This window comes from Girardinichthys multiradiatus, chromosome 1 (genome assembly GCF_021462225.1).
Source record: "Girardinichthys multiradiatus isolate DD_20200921_A chromosome 1, DD_fGirMul_XY1, whole genome shotgun sequence".
NCBI lineage: Eukaryota > Metazoa > Chordata > Actinopteri > Cyprinodontiformes > Goodeidae > Girardinichthys > Girardinichthys multiradiatus.
Genome location: NC_061794.1, coordinates 33,739,120 through 33,759,452, shown reverse-complemented (window position 1 = coordinate 33,759,452; position 20,333 = coordinate 33,739,120). Strand labels below are relative to the sequence as shown.

The 20,333-nt window shown below is 37.2% G+C and overlaps 2 protein-coding genes across 2 annotated transcripts; one reads left to right on the top strand and one right to left on the bottom strand.

The window, feature by feature from the left end:
- The first annotated feature begins 2,076 nt into the window (after window positions 1-2,076).
- mtg2 (mitochondrial ribosome-associated GTPase 2) lies at window positions 2,077-5,815 on the top strand. The gene is made up of 6 exons (XM_047386712.1): window positions 2,077-2,598; window positions 3,164-3,311; window positions 4,067-4,182; window positions 4,279-4,497; window positions 4,576-4,714; window positions 4,833-5,815. The coding sequence occupies exons 1-6, from the start codon at window positions 2,359-2,361 to the stop codon at window positions 5,225-5,227; spliced, it is 1,257 nt and encodes a 418-aa protein (XP_047242668.1). The 5' UTR covers window positions 2,077-2,358; the 3' UTR covers window positions 5,228-5,815.
- A 3,204-nt stretch (window positions 5,816-9,019) lies between these two features.
- Window positions 9,020-19,743, bottom strand: LOC124875205 (cadherin-like protein 26). The gene is made up of 15 exons (XM_047377205.1): window positions 19,671-19,743; window positions 19,342-19,461; window positions 19,110-19,253; window positions 18,841-18,985; window positions 18,539-18,714; window positions 17,394-17,525; window positions 17,124-17,306; window positions 15,077-15,420; window positions 14,835-14,977; window positions 14,521-14,745; window positions 14,159-14,401; window positions 13,725-14,027; window positions 11,151-11,234; window positions 10,923-11,012; window positions 9,020-9,667 (listed from the first exon to the last, which is right to left on the bottom strand). Exons 1-12 carry the CDS (start codon window positions 19,704-19,706, stop codon window positions 13,831-13,833), a joined length of 2,088 nt encoding a protein of 695 aa, XP_047233161.1. The 5' UTR covers window positions 19,707-19,743; the 3' UTR covers window positions 9,020-9,667; window positions 10,923-11,012; window positions 11,151-11,234; window positions 13,725-13,830.
- Window positions 19,744-20,333: the final 590 nt, after the last annotated feature.

The following is a 20,333-nucleotide window of genomic DNA, read 5'->3' as shown; positions in this document are numbered from 1 at the left end:
TTGCATGTTCTCCCTGTGCATGCATGGGTTCTCACCGGGTACTCCGGCTTCCTCCCACAGTCCAAAGACATACCTGTTAGGTTAATTGGTCACTCTAAATTGACCTTAGGTGTATGAATGAGTGTGTGCATGGTTGTTTGTGTGTTGCCCTGCGATGGACTGGCGATCTGTCCAGGGTGTACCCTGCCTCTCACCCATAGACTGCTGGAGATAGGCACCAGCTCCCCTGCGACCCACTATGGAATAAGCGGTAGAAAATGACTGACTGACTGTTTCTAACCAAATTTTAAAAGTTATTTTTGACTTTATTTTACTATTGCTACTACTACTATTATTATTATTATTATATGTTAATTAGATACACATATATCACAGTTTTACATTGTTTAAAAGCAACCCAACTGGAGCTAAAACTGACACATGAAATAAAATATAAAATAAAAAGAAAATAATACAAAAAAAACAGTATGTCAAAACACAGTTAAGTCAACACTGTTGTTAGCATAAAGGCTTTAATTATTTTTTTTCCGCTGATAGAATATTTCACAAAGTTAAATGAGGTTAGATGAGATTGTACTCAATATCTAATTTTAATGCTATTATCCACCCAAGCAATATATATAATATTTACTGGTACAAGAAGGGTAAAGTTCACTCATAGCAAAGGACCATTGATGAAACCAAAAAATGTAGTTCAGAATGTTTCATTTAATTTTTAAGTACTACTGCTGTTTGAATTTAATTTAATTTAGGGCGGATTAGAATAAAGGGGGCTGAATGCAAAAGCAACCAAGACTTTTGAAATTTTAATTTGTAAAAACATCTGTGATAAACAAGTTTTAATTTCTGCCACTTTGTGCTGGTCTATGACATTAAATAGAAAAAAATACATCACAGTACGTTGTAAAAAATTACATGAATTAACTGTGATTCTGATCTAAATCAAGTAAAAAAAGATAGAGAAGGTGTGCACAGCATAAATGAGAATTATAGGGATACATTCAATTCAATTCAATTCAAAAATACTTTATTAATCCCAAAGGGAAATTAAATGTTGTTATAGCTCATATTATGAAGGTTTCTTCAAAGAGCCGTTGTAGATGCTGATGGCTGTGGGCAGGAAGGATCTCCTTTAGCGCTCCGTCTTACAGCAGATATGAAGAAGCCTCTGACTGAAGACACTCTGTTGTTGTAGGACAGTCTCATGAAGAGAATGCTCAGGGTTCTCCATAATGTTCTTCATTTTATGAAGAATCTTTCTTTCCACAATGATCTCCAGAGGTTCCAGAGGAGTCCTCAGAACAGAGCCTGTCTTCTTTATCAGCTTGTTGAGCTTTTTTAAGTCCCTGGCTCTGATGCTGCTTCCCCAGCAGATGATGGTAGAAGAGATCACACTCTCCATAACAGACTTATAGAAGATATGCAGCATCTTGCTGCAAACACCAAAGGACCTAAGCTTCCTCAAGAAGTACAGTCTGCTCTGTCCCTTCTTGTAGATGGCTTCACAGTTGCATCTCCACTCCAGTCTGTTGTCCAGGTGAACACCGAGGTATTTATACTCCTCCACCACCTCCACTTATTCTCCCATGATAGAAATAGTTTTTGACTTATTCCTGTTTCTCTTAAAATCTACAATCATCTCCTTTGTTTTAGTCACGTTCAAAATGAGATGATTGTTTCCACACCATGCCACAAAGCGGTCCACCACCTTCCTGTACTCAGCTTCTTGTCCATCTCTGATCCACCCCACGACTGCAGAATCATCCGAGTATTTCTGCAAATGACAGGAGTCTATCTTGTACTGGAAGTCTGAGGTGTACAGAGTGGAAGAGGAATGGTGAGAGTACAGTCCCCTGTGGTGCTCCTGTGCTGCTGACTACCTGGTTAGACTCACAACCCTTCAGTCTCACAAACTGAACATGAAAGTTGACATGGGACGATTAGAAAACTTGACAGGCCTACTGTTATTTTAAACTAACGCAGATGATCTCTGCAGAGGAACAAGGCCAGTAGTGACGGATAAAGCCTGAAGGTGGCAGTAATTGATAAACTGCAAACCACATGTTAGACGATGAAGAAAACGTCTTGTCATGTCCCTTCGCGGGTTCCGTAGTTGCTTTAGTTTACAGTCTGTGAAAATTTGACAGTTGAGACACGATGATACGTTAATGAACTAATCAAAACTATTAGAAGACGTTGTGCAACTCTTGAATTTACAAGATATTTTTCTCAGATATGTTTTTTTTTATTTCAGCCTCTTGTTTTTCTTGGTCGTTGCGTAAAAACGGTTAACCTGACAATATCAACCCACCGTTAGCTTCTTGTTAAAACTCAGTGTTAGCATGGTAAAAAGACACGATGTTGGCACTGTTGTCGAGAGTTAAAGCAGTGTGTTGGCCATCCGCGGAGATAATTTCAAGATGCAGTTTAGGACAGGACATCAGTAAAGAAGCATGGAGTTTGTTCCGTCTAAATTGTCCCCCAGAATCAGCGCTGTGGAGGCGGATAGGGGGCGGTTTCAGAGGGGTCTGCACCTCCACTGCACTTCACGGTAAAGTTCGGGGAAACAATAAGAAGGAGATGTCTGAAAAGAAACTGGTATGTGTCTGATTCAGTAATGTGTTGATGTCGTTGTCAGTTTTAGCTCGTTTAAAAAGTTTCTCCTCTGTAAACTGTGAGGATCTGGCCTAGATATGAAAGCAGTGTTTACCACACAGTATTTTTATATGCAAACTCACCGTATATTATAAAGAAGCTCTACTTTTCACGCTTTAGTTGAAACTAAAATGTTTTCTTCAGTTTTACTATGTGCCTAATTTTTACCTGATGGAAGAGCAGTTTATTCAACATCTTTTGTGCAAAGCATTACTTCTAAATATTATTAATCAGTACTTAAAATTCGGTGCATTGTACAGTTAAGCTCCAAATTATTCATGCCCATGCAGATTTAGATTTAAAATAATTTTCATTCAACCAATTAGTTTGTTTCTGAATGAGACGGGCATTTGTGAAATTATAATAAAACAAAACGTGTTTTAATTTAAAAAAAAATAACGTTTTTTATTTACATGTTAATTAAAAGATGGCATGTCATATTTATTTCTCAATAATCAGAGGAAATATTATTTGTATTCAGTCAAACTTTTCATTGTGTCACCCACAGACCCGTCACTTTGTGGACTATCGGCGTGTGAAGTTAGTTGCCGGTTCAGGGGGTAAAGGTGCCTGCAGCTTTCACAGCGAACCCCGTAAAGAATGGGGCGGGCCAGATGGAGGGAACGGAGGCGATGGAGGAAGCATCATTATAAAGGGTAAGTCAGTCATTCCTCTCATCTTCAACAAAAATTGTACATCCTTAATATGACAACCTAGCTATCTAGTTGGAAATATGAAAAGGAGCTTAATAGATCCTAACCACACCTTGGGAATGTGTCACAAATTGTTGAATGAGCTTTGCTTTACAATCCTCTTAAGGCTGTCATTAGGCCTGTTGCTTGTGCACATTTTTCTTCCACACTTTTTCCTACCACTCAACTTTCCATTAATTAGCTTCTATATAGCCCTCTGTGAACATACTACCTCTGTAACGACTTTTTGTGGCTTACCCTACTTCTGAAGAGTGTCAGTGACTGACTGCTGGACTTCTGTATGGAACGCAGGGTTTTTATTGGATCAGGGACGTAACGGGAAGTCCACTGTTACTCCTCCTGTTCCTGGGCTGAGTTGGGAGTAGGTTACTGTGATTTATTTTGAAAATTCCAGAAAGAATGAAACTGGCCTTTAAATGTAATCCATGGCTGGACCCAACACTGTAATGTGTAAAAACCTGGGAAAACAAACAAGACTTTTTATCAGGTTAATGACCAATTTCTTCCACAATAGAAAACAATTCAAAAAGGTTGTATGTGCCTTTAGTGAACTGTTAATAGATTTTGTCAAAATTCAAAGCAATTGGGAATTACTTAAGCAAAAATAGCCATAAAGGTGAAATAATTTACAGAGATTTCAAAAATTCATCAACACTGAATGTGCTTTCATTCATACTTTTTATTTTTTATGCTTTCAGCCAATCGGTTTGTGAAATCATTGGCCCAAGTGATTCCAGTTTACAAAGCAGAGGATGGGCAGTCGGGGGGCAACAAGAACTGTTACGGTCGAAATGGCAACACAAGCTACATTTCTGTGAGTCAATACATTTTATCATAAACAGCTTATAAATCTTTGTTTTGATCTGTTTCTGGCCTCTCTTAACCTCTACTGTGTTATTCCTTACTAAAGGTACCAGTAGGAACTGTGGTGAAGGAGCAAGGTACAACCATAACGGACCTTACTGAGCATGGCCAGGAGTATTTGGCAGTATTCGGAGGTGCCGGTGGGAAGGGTAATCGGTTCTTTCTGTCAAATGAGAACCGGGCGCCTATGATGGCAACCCCGGGTATGGCAGGCCAGGATCGAGTTCTTCAGCTGGAGCTACGCACCATGGCCCATGCTGGACTGGTGGGAAGAAAACACTTCACGTATTGCCTTTCAGTTTTACGTGTATAGAACATCATTTTTGTTTTTTTATGTTTTCAGGTTGGCTTTCCAAATGCTGGCAAATCATCACTGTTAAGAGCCATCTCCAATGCCAGACCGGCTGTTGCTTCCTACCCCTTTACAACACTCAATCCACATGTAGGAATCGTTGAATACAGGGATCATGAGCAAGTTGCAGGTACTTATCTTTAGGAAAGCAGTAATTTACTCAAGCAAACACAAATTTATGATAAGATTTCAGTTATTTCAGCAGCATTTTTTGGAACTAATGATGATTTTACTGTCTCTATGTGCAGTTGCTGACATCCCAGGCATCATTCGAGGAGCCCATTTGAATCGAGGCCTGGGGATCTCCTTCTTACGTCACATTGAGCGCTGTCGCTTCCTCCTCTTCGTCCTCGACCTGTCGGCGGCAGAGCCCTGGACCCAGCTGCAACACTTGTTTTATGAACTGGAGCAGTATGAGCCTGGTCTGTCCCAGCGGCCTCGGGCCATTGTTGCCAATAAAATGGATCTACCAGAGGCCCGGGAGAAGCTGGAGACCTTGAAGAGCCAGGTTACACAGCGGGTCATCCCCGTGTCTGCTCTGACAGGACAAAATACTGAGGAGCTCATCCTCCACCTTAGAGAGCTATACGATGGCTACCTCCAAGGAGACGGCAGCAGGGGAGTCGAACCAATTAGGTGGTAGAAGACAAATATAATACCTGGTCAATGTTTTTGTATTTAAATTTCTTATAAATAAACAACAAAAATCTAGATTTGGTGTCCTATTGAAATATTGCTTCATGTACAAACTACAGTCAAAAAACATTTACAGTGCATTTTAATACATTAGAATATCAAAGAAAAGGTCATTTATTTTAGTAATTCAATTTAAAAAAGTGCAATTCTATAGATTCATGCTTACAGAATGATATAGGGAAAATAGTAATAGAACTAATTAATATAAATTCAGTTTCAACACTTTAAGACCCCTAAAAATAGTTTTTAAAACAGAATTTTCAGCTTCTAAAAGTATCCTCATGTAGTGTTTGTTCCTCCGCAGTTCTCTTGTGGCTGCAGTTATCTCTATTGTTTCTGTGCATTTTTATACCACAGTTTTTCCTTCCACTCAGTTTTCCATCTGTATATTCACCTAAAGCATTTAGTAAACAGCCAGCTTCTTTGGCAATGTCAGTTATGTTGATTGCTTTCCTTTTGTACGGTGTTATTGACTGCTGGGCAACTGCGAAACTGAATTGTAAGTTTTACAAAAATAAATGCTGGAGACATATCACTCTGTGTGTGTGTGTGTGTAATGAATCTATATAGCATGATTTTCACCTTGGTTTCATAGACACCTTAGCCATGTTCAGAGAAATCTCTCATCATGGCTTGGTTGTCTATGACCTTTTAAACTTGTGTGAAGAATTCTTTTTAAATAATGTCAATAAAACAAGAAATGTGCATTGACTTTTGGAAAATCCCCACACTGATCTCTCCCGTGATGATCAATGACCAAACAGTGGAGATGGTGCCACAGTATAAATACCTGGGAGTAATCATTGATAAAACTGTGAGTTTTGAGTCACTATTAGATTGTGTGGTAAAGAAAGCACAACAGCATAGGCACTTTTATTGTAAGTTTTGTGCTTTTAATGTCAGCTCTGTTTTTATGTAGATGTTTTATTTGTGGTTTATTGAATCTGTTCTTACTTTTGCTTTTATTTGTTGGTACGGGTCACCTCCCATCAAAAATAGGAATCGCCTGCAAAGTATTGGCAAAGTTCGCAGTAAAATTGCTGTCATATCTCGTAATGACTTGAGGGATCATTCTAGGTCCTTAAGGAAAGCTAGGATCATTTGGCTGATCCAAGCCATCCTCTGTGGGCAGAAGTCTTCCTTTTACCATCAGGACAGAGATACAAAATGGCATATTGTAAGAAGAACAGACTGAAAAAATCCTTTATCCCCGCTGCCATTAGCCTGCTCAATTCCAGGTCCACATTGTGAGAAGTGTTTGTGTTGCAGCTGGTTTTTATGTTTTCACTGCTGTTTGCACTACAAATTGCCCCTTTGGTATAATAAAATTTACTTGGCTTGACCTTTTAAATTCAATTCAGAAATACTTCTGATTTATTCTCTCTGCATCAAAATGCTTAGCTGAAAACACTTGTCATGTCTTTGATTGAAAAAATCTTGTCAAGAAATAAAAATGCCAAAATATGTAACATGTTACTGCAAACACTGAAGGACCTAAACCTAAAGAGTTAGAATTAATTGTCTTTGCTTGCTAAATCTTGAGTTGTAAGACCGGTACTTGAATGATTTTAAACCTGAAAGAGTTTTAGATCATTCTTATCTTAAAAAAAAATATCATATTGGCCTATAAAACATGTGTTCATGGGCCTTGGTGTTAGCACCTTTTATGTTATATGTATGTGCAGCTCAGCACTGCGAGGAAAGCCTGAGTTGTGCAGAAACTATTGGCTCCTTCTCATTAGGATAGAAAACTTGTTTAGATGACCTTTTCACATAGGGCAAATCTCATTTCATCAGTCCATTTTTATGGTTTCTTGCTATTTATGTTTTAAATTTGCATTTTGATGGGTTTTTTTTTTTTCCCCGTTTTGTTACATTTTACAGTTATTCTAAACATATTCCTTGTCTTGTTTGTATTTTTTCTTTAACTTCCTTTTTCTTCCCTAAAGCTCTTTGAATCATCTTTTTGATGAATGGTGCTGTATGCGTAATCTTGCCTTGCCTAGACTCTTAAAGTTGAAAATGGTAAAAACAAACGAATGGTAATATTTCCTAGGACACATTTTCACAACAGCTCATGCCACTAAAACGCCCTCAATCGAAGCTACTTCCACGCAGGGCCAATAACAATAACAACAGTAACAATAAAACTTCCTCGTTTGTATTTATATTCTAATTTATAGAGCAGATATGCATTATGTGTACAAATTTAGATTTTATGTGAACTTAAGTGCTCAGCATTAAACTTTAGGCACGATTCTCGTGCAGGAATAGAAATGGTTCAACCACTAGAGGGCGGTATGTTGCTGAAACCATCCGAGTCCTGAGCATGGAACAGACAGGTGGTTGCTGTTTAAAATTAACGTGCCGACAGCCGATTAACCAACGAAGGTTTACTAACAGCCACGAAAACCGACTTTACACCGCAGGCTGAGTCCCCATGATGCGCCTCTGAGAAAAATAGTTTGCATACATTGTACGAACTAATCAATTTTAATGCTGCTTATTAATCCTGTTATATGGTAAATGCAATAACATTCACCATTGACATTTAAACTTAAAAGTCTAAAGCCTAATCTATCCCGAGGTTTGCTCAGTTAACCTAAACCAACCTTTTTAGAATTTGACCGTAAATAAGATTCATTAACTGAAAAAAACGTCATAGTTTTTGGCAAAAATCTTGACTTTTGCTGTTTGCTTTTCCAGGAGGTGCGTCACCATAAAGAGTTTTACAAACTTATGTACAAAGTGAAAGCAGCCACATGCCGTCGCTTCATACAAAACCTCACTTTAAATAAGCTCTCTTGGTAAGGAGAACTGTCTTTATTTGTATCATAGAGAATAACGTATATTTTGTTAACGCTTTAGAATTTTTTAAGTAGCTTGTGCAGACCAAAATGAGAGGATAATAGGGTTGGTGGGGTTAAATGTTATTGAAGGTAGATTCAAAGAGTGCAACTAAAGAGCGTTTGAGGAGGGAGAACCGCAGCTTGCATGTGCATGTGGGCCCTATAAGAATTTTGCTGACTTTGGATGGACACAAAGTGGACCTGTGCTCCCAATGAGCTTCTTGAATGGGGCCTATTTTGGTTTACTAACCACAATCTATATCAGCAAAACCAGTTAAGAACTCTATGTAGGTCTTAGTGTATATGGGTCCCACTTTGTACCCACTCTTGTCTTGCAACAAACGTATGCAGGCTATTATCATGGGGCATTTCTGTTACGTGAGGACAATCAGATCTGGGACATAACTTTTGGGACCCATAGGCCAATATCGGCAGAGGCTTTATTTATGTGTGCAAATTCCCAAGGTATTATTATAATGAGCCAAAGCAGGACAGAACAGAAATGTTTAAACAATACATTTGGTTTTTTTGACTGTTCCATCCTCAGAATACATTTTTATTATTTACTTTCTTATATAAAACTGTTGATTTTGGTTGGACTAGTGTTGATCATCAGTGGTCTAACTTTTTGAAGCCTCTCAATCTTTTGCAGCATCTAAGGAGACATGTATTTATTTACTTTGATCTTTTTTGGGATACTATCTCTTATATTATGTTTTTTAGGCATGCTGGCATGATCTTCAAGAACACATTTGGATGAAACAGAAGCTGTCAAAGTTGTCATTGCTCCTCCATACCCAAGTACGAAACAGACAGTTGATCCACTGGTTTCAAATATTTATTTTTTTACAATGGTTATAAACACATAAGTAAAACACATGTAGCTGCAAACTGTTCAACCATGAAAAATAAACTACCTCAAAAATAGATAACCAATAAATTTACTTGATTTAGATTTTATGCATACATTTCCACAGTCCCCAGTTTTCACAATTTATTTTACAATTTGATTTTTAAGTTCCTTAGCAGAAAGTAGATGATATATACAATGCTGCTTATTAGGCTCTTCCATATGTTTAGTACACAATTGCATCAAAAAGTGTTTTTTTTTTTACATATTTGGTTTTGTTTTCAGGCTGCTTAACCTAAATAACCTACAGTATGCTTGGTTTCCCATCCTTCAAGATTGCTTGCATGACAAATCAAGAAACCAGAAATTAGGTACATGAAGAAAATCAGTCCTCCTGTGTCCAAACCTTAGAAAAGTAAGTTTTTGTGCTTTGGGCAGTGATGTCAGGCGAACAGATTGAGGCCAGAGGTAAAAACCTGTTGTCCAGTACCATGTCTTGGTCAAAGGGATCTCCAGGGATGGAGAGGACATCCAGTTCAAAGCTATGTTCTGAGCCTCCCTCGTCACTGTACCTGACAGGTTCATAATCACCCAGGTCCTTGCCTTGGGCCTCTAATGTGAGTAGTTTTATTTTCAGTAAATCGTTTATTAGAATGTCATGAACATGTTGGCTTTGTTGAATCCAAACCTTTAAAGTTGAAGAAGAGAATTAGACAATTGTGTTTCAGTAAAAAGAATACAATAAATGACTGATTAAATTAGATTGTTTGTATTAATGTATACAGGGGATTAAAACAATTGTACACTCCCCTGAATAACTGTCAATTTTCTCTGATTTGAAGAAATAATACCAATTTTAAAACTTTTCTAATATTCACTGCAGCACAGCTGTACACAGATGTACAATTCAACAAAAAAATATATATATTTTTAGGGAAAAACATAAAAGTTGCATTAACCTGGTTTCATAAGTATGCCCACCTTTAATTTGATTTCTAGTTGAATGTTCTTTTGATTCAGTTATGTCATTCATTCAAATCTGCCAGCATTTCACACATTGCGCTCTTTCAGTCTTTCAGATTGCATCTATTACAAGTCTTCTTCCGATTTAGACTGTTTGATTGCATTTGGATCTCAGCTTTGGATATATGCTTGTACTTTGTGATACTGAAAAATAAAATCTTCTGCATTCTAGCTGACCCACAAACTTGTTGGCTGTAACTGAGTATGATTTTGAACCGTTCATTATTTCTTCCAACTTTACCAAGAAATCCAAATTATAACTGAACAAAGCAATCCTAAAAGCTTGATGCTTTTTCCAACAGGTTTGACAATAGGTATGATAATCTTATGGTGATGCTGTGTTTTTTTTCCCCACACATAACGTTTGGAAGGGAAAAAGGTAAAACTTTTATTTACATTTTATTATAAGTATGCAGACTAAATGAGAGGATGATGGGGTTTTGCATTAGGATGATGAGAGTTTGGTTGCATGGCCCACACTTGCGAGGTTAGTTCAGTGGATCTGTTGTTATATATAAACTTAAAAGCACTGCCATGACTTGTTCAGACTAAGGTGTCCGAACACGCCCGAACTCGACAGATGTCACTGAGTAATCTGTGTGCACAGATTGCAAAACCAAGAGCACAGTTTACTAAAGCGTGAGGACGAATTTCCACCAGCTTTAGTTAATTTTACCTGCTGACACTTCCCTGACTTAGAAGGATCCAAAGGTGCCTTAACAAAGTATTAGTTTAACTATGCTACAGGCAAAGTTTACAGGTGTGCTAACTTATTCAAATAGCATATTTCTATTCTCCTAAAAATACACACAAATGGCATTTTAACAGGGGCACGAACACTTTTTATATTCTCTGTAGGTTAACTATTTATAAAGCATTATGGTGCACATTTGGAAGTAAATAGAATTATGCTGCCATACCCTGTTAACATTCTTCCGTTCTTGTTGCTGATGTCTCTTCTTCATGGTTAAAGAAGATCCATGCAAAATCATCCACTGCTCTTGCATTGACTTGACAATGAAACATTAAAACAGAAACACATTAAAACATTCTCAGCAAAACTGTTTTTATTTGTTTAAATAACTACATTTATGTATTATAAAAACAGTGACCAGGAAAAAGAACAATAATAATTATAGTATAAGTACCTTCACAGAAGACCTTTTCCCTAGGATTGTTTTTTCCTGGCAGCTCTCATTCTGGCTCATTTGTGAGTTAACTTCGACTAATACCTGAACATAATTTGCAATTAATGATCAATGATATTTTAATCAATTTTCATTTGTCAAGTAAAACATAAAAAAATTTAAAAACTTGCATCTGCACAGCAAAATTCACAAAGAACTTCTCCAAACATGGAAATGTAGAGGCTGATAGAAATGCTCTTAAAATGCCATTGCGTTGTAAACAAGGATGATACATGACTAGCAAAAGTGTTCATTCCCCCTGAAACCTTTTTACATTTTGTCATATTATTATCACAAACGCCAGTGTATTTTATTGGGATAGAATTTGATAGACCGAGCATATGTAGTGCATAATTGTGAAGCTGAAAGAAAACCTGTGTGATTTTCAAAGGTTCACCTTTGTGTAATATAATCTCAGGGTATATACTCCTGTTCTGAGAAGGCCTCAGAGAATTTGCCAGAGAACATTTGTGAACAAATAACATGAAGACAGCCAGACGGATCAGGAATAAAGCTGGGAGCAAGTTTAAAGCAGGGTAAAAAATAATATCCATTTAACATCTCACATAGCAATGTTCAATCCATCATCTGACAATGAAAAAAGTATTGGACACATGCAAACCTACCAAGACATGGCAACTGAGGAGGAGATACAGCTTTTTCCCATCCACAGCTGTGGTGGGAAAAAGCTGTTGACAGGACAACTATTGGTCGTGCACTCCACAAATTCAAACTTTATGGAAAAATGACATGAAAAATAAAAAGAATTGTTGAAAGACAGCCACAAAAACTCATTTGCATATTCTTGCCACAAGTCATGTGGCAAAAAGCAAACTTGGTGAAGAAGGCACTCGGGTCAGATGAGACCAAAACTAAACTGTTTGTTCTAAATGGAGAAAGCTATGGCTAAAGATTCATATTCCTCTCAACACTATCCCCACTGTGAAACTAGGAAAGACAAAACTAGAGCTGAGGTTCACGTCCCAGCATGACAACGCACCCACACATGCAGCCAGAGCTACAATGAAATGTTCGTTCGTTCGTTCGTTCGTTCGTCGTCTTCCGCTTATCCAGGACCGGGTTGCGGGGGCAGCAGACTCAGCAGAGACGCCCAGACGTCCCTCTCTCCAGACACCTCCTCCAGCTCCTCCAGGGGGAGCCCAAGGCGTTCCCAGGCCAGCCGAGAGACATAGTCCCTCCAGCGTGTCCTGGGCCGTCCCCTGGGCCTCCTCCCGGTGGGACGTGCCTGGAACACCTCCCGAGGAAGGCGTCCAGGAGGCATCCGGTATAGATGCCCGAGCCACCTCAACTGGCTCCTCTCAATGTGGAGGAGCAGCGGCTCTACTCCGCATACGCAACTTCTGAAGGCAATTGCTTGCACTCAGAGTAAAGGGGGCTGAATACATTTGCACACCGCACCTTTCAGTTTTTTATTTGTAAAAAAAACCCAACATAAATCATGTATAATTTTCATACCACTTCACAATTGTATACCACTTTGTGTTGGTCTTCCACATAAAATTCCAATAAAATATATTTATGTGGTTGTAATGTGACAATATGTGTAAAGGTTCAAGGTGTAGGAATACTTTTACAAGCCATTGTATGTGCTAAAATGACCACGTCAAACTCCGGACCTTAAATCTAACTTAAGAATTCTGGCAAGACTGTGAGCTGGACATATTTTACAAAGAAGAGTAGGCACACATTACAGTCTGTACATGTGCAAGTTGATGCACTACCCCCCAAAAGTTTGCAGCTGTTTTCGCGGCGAAGGTGGTTCTATAAAATATTAGCTCACAAAGGAATGATATGCCCCTTTTCCATGGGCTCTGTTCGGTCCAGTTCCACTACACTCAGCCTGTTTTGCAAGCATTTCCATGATTGTTTTTTCCTGCCCCGTGTTAACTTTCTTGGTCCCTGCTCAAGAGCACGTACCATCGGGGCTGAGTAGGGCCAGAATGTGATGTGATTTGATTGGCGAAGGGAAGTTTTTCATAGAAGACAAGCAGGGTAAAGTAAAATAAAACCTTGTGAGCAACAACAGTGCAGTAATACTACAGTAATAAGGACCACCATGGCGGAAGCAGGTAAAACCGAAAAATATTTGTTCTATTTACTAATCATAAGCCAATCTGACCTTTTTAACATTAAACTAGTGTCCACACCTAAATGTCAGTGTTGTAATAAATTAACACCTTGATAGTTGTAGAACTGGACTTGTATGTGAACAATAGGCATAAATAACATCAATCCTTTTTTCTCTCCAAGACTTTATAAGATTCATTTGATCAGTTCCATTGATTTGTTTGTCTCAAAGATTAAATTGATACTAGTGAGTCAACTTGTGAGTAGTACAGTAAACCAGTTTTTTTTTCTCCTACAAAGTTCAGTTCAATTCTGAGTCATGCCAATTGGGCCAATTGATGATTGCACCTGGTCATTTGTTGTAAAAAATAATTGTTGCAGTAAACATGATAAAAATGTTATGCATTAGGTTAAAGTGCATTAATATATGCACTTGGTCGCACTTACCGGTGTCAAGTTAAGTGTCATGCCTTGAGATGTCTGCGTCAGTTGTCCATTATGTTTGCTTTGTAGAAACACTAAGGGCAACTTAAACACATACAAAGGTTTCAGTTTACAGTATGTTTTTTAGGTGAACTATACTATAGTAAGCAAGTAGGTTTGACTTAAAATGAAAAAAAAAAAAAAATACTTCACAATCGGTTCCTGGTTCCTCTGTGTTGCTCTTCATTAAATATTGCTCAACATTGTCATCTGGAAATGGCACCTTTTCAGGCTTGCATGACATCCGAAAAGATAAAAGCAGCAAACCTAAAGACCGGAGACACAAACAAACCATATATATATCCAAAGATATATATCCAGTCAGTCATCAGTCAGTCAGTCAGTCAGATATATATATTTAGTTTTTTTTTACTTTAATAATTTGGATTTAGTCCTACCTGTGAGCAGTGTCATGCTTAAAAGTAAAATTCCCAGAGCTTCTGATCCCAATCTGGATCCAGTGTCTTTATGGAGTCGGCAGTCTGGCCTTGTTGTTTTGAAACACTTGCACACATAAATCAACAGGCTGTGGACAGCTGTTTTTCCTTGAAGATCTGACACTTCTAGCTGCAGCTTATGATGTCCCAAAAACATTGCATTTTGTGAAACGTTGTGTTCTTTCACAAGCTTGAACGAATAACCTGAATATCCAAAACAAAAACGTAGTCGGTAATATGACCCAACATTTCTTTTTATTTCACCAACTTGAATTGAAACATTTTGTTTCTGTTGACCTGCATGTGTTTAGTGTAGAGCTCACCTTTTTCAGGGTCAATCCTCCACTTGTTCTTAACATCTCCGAGAAGTTTGAACAAGAAAGGCCCACTGGATGGTTCTTCATCTGGGTCTAAAGCTGTGACATTGACCGATGAGATTCTATCACTTTGGCACATATCAATGATGTTTTTGTCCAAAGATGGAGCATTGTCATTTACGTCCATAATCTTGATGCTAAGCGTTGCTGTGCCGGTCTGGGGCGGTTCACCTTGTGCAAATATATGCATTTTACATTTTTAGTGAACATTGCCACTGTGGTTAAACATTATGAAGTATTTATACTTTTTCTGGTCATACCGTTGTCAACAGCATATATTTGGACAACATACAATCCATCTTTAACAAACTGTGACTCTCGGTCTAAACTCTTTGACGTGGTTATTTCTCCAGTCCTGGAGTCCACTGTAACACAACCAGCCGGATCTTCTCCTATTATGTATCTGGAACACATTGCAGGTTTTTTCATAGTTACCCTCAACATGCTAAAAGCCCAGTGCTGTACTATTTAAACACAGCCATGTAATATCATCACAACGTACCTAATTGTGCTTGCTGCACCAATATCAGGGTCTTTAGCTGTAAATGTCTCCAAATAAAAGCCCAAAGCAACGTCCTCAAACACAGAAATAGTTTTGTTAGGCGGATCAAAGACAGGGGCCTCATTGACATCTTCTACAGTCACTGTCAGGTGATGGGTGGATAAACGTGATGTTTCCTCTGCTCTAGTCCCACTTTGTGCCACGCTGAAAGGACTACGAATAATAGTGTTTATCTTCCAAAGACCAGCAGTGTTGCGATCAATCACTTTGCAAATAAAATAGAGAATCTCATTCTCTGAAGTTATGTTGATGTTCTTCACAGGATCATCCTCATAGTCGAGCTTCTGTAAAAGCAGTAAATATGCAAAGGTAATCTTTTGACAACAATTTAATAAAAGTTTGTTGACTGTTGGATATTTAAAAAGTGCAGTGAAAATGTTGAACATTTTGAATTGTCTTGTGTAGTGCTGCCGATTTATTTATTTTTTTCTTTCAATTATTTAACTTTTGGATTAATTAATAGAAACCCTTAAATTTGCCTTATTTATTTAGTTTGTACATTAATTTTCGCATTTATTCCTATCAATGAAATAAGATGAAAACAAAGATTTTAAATGTTTTCATGTGTGCAATCACACATGTTTCATTGTATAGCTTAATTGTGTTCCATTTAGATATTAACATTACTTACACAATTTAATGTGATTAAAATGGGATAAAGTAAACTTGACAGAAGAATGCACAAAGTACTCCTTAACACTTGCAGGCACAGTGTTAATCAACTACATGTGGATCAAAAAGTCTTTCAATTTGTTTATTTTGTCAGCTCATTATTAACCTTTAGGTGCCATCAGATGCTCATTATGCATCGTGCTGTTGTGGCAGCGGTTCAGAAAGAAACGTTACAGAACTTCCAAACCTCTTGAAGTACTCCCATATTTTAGACCCTTTCAGCTTGCGTGCACATACACAAATAGACACAAAAGTACTTTAGCAGACTGCAGCCAGGAACTTCTTTAAACACAGTGGTATGAATAAAAAAGTATCTTTTATTTTAGTTTAAGAAAATAAAAAGTATACATTCATATTATTGTGGCAACTAAAAATATTCAGTTTGACGATTAGGCAATGGCAGCCCGTCTTGACAATCCTGAACAAAATCTTCAGATTTGGGAAGAAATGCTTGTAAAAAAAAAAGGAGTAGGTAAATGATTGAAAACTGCATTTAAACTCCAACAAGCTGTTTTACAGCTGATCCATAGCTTAAGACCACTTGATTTCAAAAGTCCAAATCTATACATATGACTGGTTTCTATGTGCTTTTTTTGTCAGGCATTCATTCTTTCATTGCCCCTTATGGCTAAGGCAGTAGAGCTTTTCAGTCTTTTAAAGTAGTACGATGCTTAAAAAGCACATTAGAGGCCTCTCAAAACGTAAGAAACTCTAAAGAACGGCTCGGAGCTGGAGGATCCGACAGGCTTTATGTGAAGACAGGCCGTTCCTTGACCCAAATTAATGCCATTACTGATCTGGAATGCACCCCAACAACCTTAAGACAGCATTTGGCCCTGTCTCCACCACCTGTTATTGAAATCCCATTGGAACATTTGAATCAAGGAAGCCTGAACAAATTTTTTAAGTGATGAACAATTTCAGTTTTTTTTTACTTGTTAGGTCTACTGGTCTTAAACATTTGATCAGCTGCTGTTTGAGTTTAAATGTTAGTATTTCAAAAAACTGCCCACCCTATTTTTTGTCCCGTTCCACTTTTCTTTAGTTTCAGATTTTAAAGCTCTACTGACAGAGTTATGATCCAGCAGCACAAAATGCGAATACTGGGAACTTATTTTCTACCATGCTTCATGTAAATAAGACTGATATCAATTTCAAAGACAGACTTATCCAAACATTCAACATGTAAGAGGCAGGGTACAATCTGCATTTCACCAGTCTCTATAGCACAATATGTATTTTCAAATCCACATTGAACAAGACATTTGAAAGCAAGGTGTTCAGTGCACTGTTGGTATGACCAGAAGAACGGTACCTTTTCCACATACAGTAGACCATCGTTTGTATCAGGATCAGTAACAATTCTGAAGTTGTTGCTTTTATCTCCTTGGATTTTATATTTTGCTTTCCAGGCCTTTGTACCTTTGGTGTCTTTGTCTATAACATGCAGACGTGAAATGAGAACGTCTTCCTGTCCTTCTTTCACACTTGCTTGGCTCTGTGGAGTTAAAAAAGTTATATATTGCATATTAAATGGTTTTAAATGTCACAGCTAAATTTATGTATCAAATTTGTACATCCTTACTTTTTCATTTGTGAACACTGGAAGGTGTCTGTTTCCGTCTTCTATATTGATTATCACAGTGGTGGAACTTGAAAGGGGTCTTGGTTGACCATGGTCTGTGGCTTTCACAATGAGGGTGTATTTCTGTGCTTTCTAAGGGTTGAACAGAACATTCAGTTTAAAGTACATCTGTGAAGATCATATGCTGATGCTTTAGGTTTATTTTCCTTCTAGCTTCATAAATTAGCTTTTATGTAAAAAAAAAAAAATTGCTCTTTACCTGAGCGTTGCGGGTGTTTGCCTTTTACTATTATTATATTTAAGGAAAACAGTTTCTACTGTACTGTATTGATTTTTAAATAAATAAATTTTTTTTTATTCACATTTCATTATGTGTTTGAGTTTATAGGCTGATTTGCCATCACCCTAATGTTTACCTCCCTCTATAAATTCTCTGCCAGGGCTAAACTCTTATTAATAAATATTAGTTGTCTTGGACACAAGTTGATTCGGTTGTACAAACTGATTCAAATCTGTTTGGAAACATTCTTTAGCCCAAATGCTCTGGTACGATTTTTTTTTATTTAAGAGCGGTGGGTTTAAAAAGGAAACTTATGAAAAAAACATTGAAGATTTTACTGTAAAAAAGAAATGTATTTATTTTGTATCGTTGTAACAGTCTGCTAACAATTTGCTTAAAGATCCATTTTAAATTTGTGTCCGTACAAATTGACTTTTGTGCATTATTTCCTGCTCAACCCTTTCTGTTTATCCCAGTCCAAAAATATTCTTTAAAAAGTGGTCAGGCAGAGAACAGCAAGTTAGTAGAAAAGCAGCCACAGTCACAAATATGATCAAATAACTTTAGCCCTAAAATGTGAAGCATTTATAATTAGCCACCAGCAAATCTTGTTGTATATCTGAGTGAAAGATTTGTTAGATTCATTTTTGTTACTAAGTCTAAGCCTAATGTTTTTAAGGAATACATTTTAATTTCGTTCTTGTCAGTGGTCAGACTTGGTTATTTGCTTTCATTTCTGAGGATAACCAAATCTCTACAATGTGCCAAAAACTACAGCAACTGTACATAATAATCAACTATCATCTGAACCAAAGATTAAGTGTTGTATTTTGAAATAAATTGATCAAATTATGATTGCTCTCACCTCATGGTCCAGACATCCTTTAAATGAGATGGTCCCCTTTCCAGAATCAGGCTCCTTATTTATAAATAATTGAAAGTTCTGTGGAGTCGGAGTGACTGACTCTATACTGAAGCTAAATTTGCTGTTCTCCTCAGTGCTGTCATGATCTATTGCTGTAACATTAATCAAAGCGGTACCTGCCAGATATCATAAAGTGAGATCTGTTATACTTTCACTTTTGGTAACTATGAAATAAATGTAATTTCTTTTCAGTAGCATAATAAAGTCCACAAACAGTAAATTGTTCCAAATTAGAATCTTACCTTGTAATGGTGTACTTTCTATGGTAACCTCATATGTCTGATTGCCAAATTTTGGTTCGTTGTCATTTGTGTCATCAATGACAATGACAATTGTCAATCGTGTATTTAATAGAACCTTTTCTTTATTATATGCCTGAAATATCAGCTGAAACACAAAATACAATAAATCATCAGATGTTGTTCTATAACCTAAGCACACAAAAACACACAAAAATATGCAGTTAAACTTTTAACAAGACATTGCTCCAATGTGTTGTTTTCTTCATCACCTTTAAAATGTTATATTCCTCACGGTCCACAGGGTACATGATCCACATCTTTGCTTTGTTGTCAATTTTGAATAAGTTCAGAGGTTCCTTGTCAACACCTGGACCATGTATTTCAAAAAGACTTATGTTTGGGTCGATGTTAATCTAGATTGCAAGAAACACCATTAGCAGTTTTCTTTCACAGTGATCCTCCTTTATCCTGACATAGATTTTTATCTCTAGCATTACTCACACTTCCCACATAATGTGGAAAAGGTCCATCAAAGCCTTCATCAATAGTAAAGGTTTCTATGATCCAGGCTCTTTTTTGCCGCCGCGATATATCTGATGTTAACCTCTGGATTCCAAGACACTGCGCATATTGCATAAGCTTATGTGACTTTTGTAAAACATTGCAATAACTTTCATACAAGTTAACAGAACCACAAAATACATTGAGAGAATTATATTACAGGAAAGCTAACTTAGAAATGAAGTAGATTTATATTAAATGTACTATTATGTTCAAATATTCATGAAATCTATCTTAGTTAGAAAAAGATAGCAATTATTAGCTCTTACCAAGGTAATGAGGAAGCAGAAGGTTTTTATATCCATATTAGAGCCAACCAATACATTGTCAGTCCTGCACACACCTGACTGTTCTTCAAATGTGTTTACTGAAAGTTCAGCTGCGTCCTAATGTGTGCTTTTATAGTGAGACACGTCGGGTGGGTGGATGTTGGATCATGACATTCTCACATAACAACAGGGATGAGTAGGAATTGCAAAAGAAAACTTTAAAACTGGGTGTGTTAGTTTGTTGATGTGAGTAATCTGATTAGAGATATAAACCTATGTTCCTTGGAAGATATGACACTAACTGTTTTAATGTGTGTAATGTATTTGATGTGTTGAAATGGAGGCAAACCCATCTTGAGTACACTTAGAATAAATTACTGTTGTGAAAATTATGACCCCAAGATGCTACTCTTTTGTACTGGTCTCTCATAGTGAACCTTGGGGATTTTCTAATCTCCTTTAGGTCATTAAGTCGTTTAACCCTCCTATTACCTTTGAGGGTCAATTTGACTTCATTCAATGTTTAACGTCTCTAAATAAATATTTGACATTATTTTGTTGGCATCACATTTAGAGACTTTTCCTAATTAAATGAGGACATGTATGGGTAAACATAAAATAAACAACACAATAATTTTTCAGTGCCCTGTACAAATGCTGTAT

What these genes read in the sequence shown, in the direction of transcription:
- mtg2 (XM_047386712.1), top strand. Translation starts at nt 2,359, where the DNA reads ATGTTGGCACTGTTGTCGAGAGTTAAAGCAGTGTGTTGGCCATCCGCG. An exon ending in GCAACACAAGCTACATTTCT is followed by an intron (nt 4,183 to 4,278) that starts GTGAGTCAATAC and finishes TCCTTACTAAAG; the next exon opens with GTACCAGTAGGAACTGTGGT. An exon ending in GGATCATGAGCAAGTTGCAG is followed by an intron (nt 4,715 to 4,832) that starts GTACTTATCTTT and finishes CTCTATGTGCAG; the next exon opens with TTGCTGACATCCCAGGCATC.
- LOC124875205 (XM_047377205.1), bottom strand. Translation starts at nt 19,706, where the DNA reads ATGGATATAAAAACCTTCTGCTTCCTCATTACCTTG. An exon ending in AAGGATGTCTGGACCATGAG is followed by an intron (nt 17,526 to 18,538) that starts GTGAGAGCAATC and finishes TTCAACCCTTAG; the next exon opens with AAAGCACAGAAATACACCCT. An exon ending in AATATATGCTGTTGACAACG is followed by an intron (nt 14,746 to 14,834) that starts GTATGACCAGAA and finishes TATTTGCACAAG; the next exon opens with GTGAACCGCCCCAGACCGGC.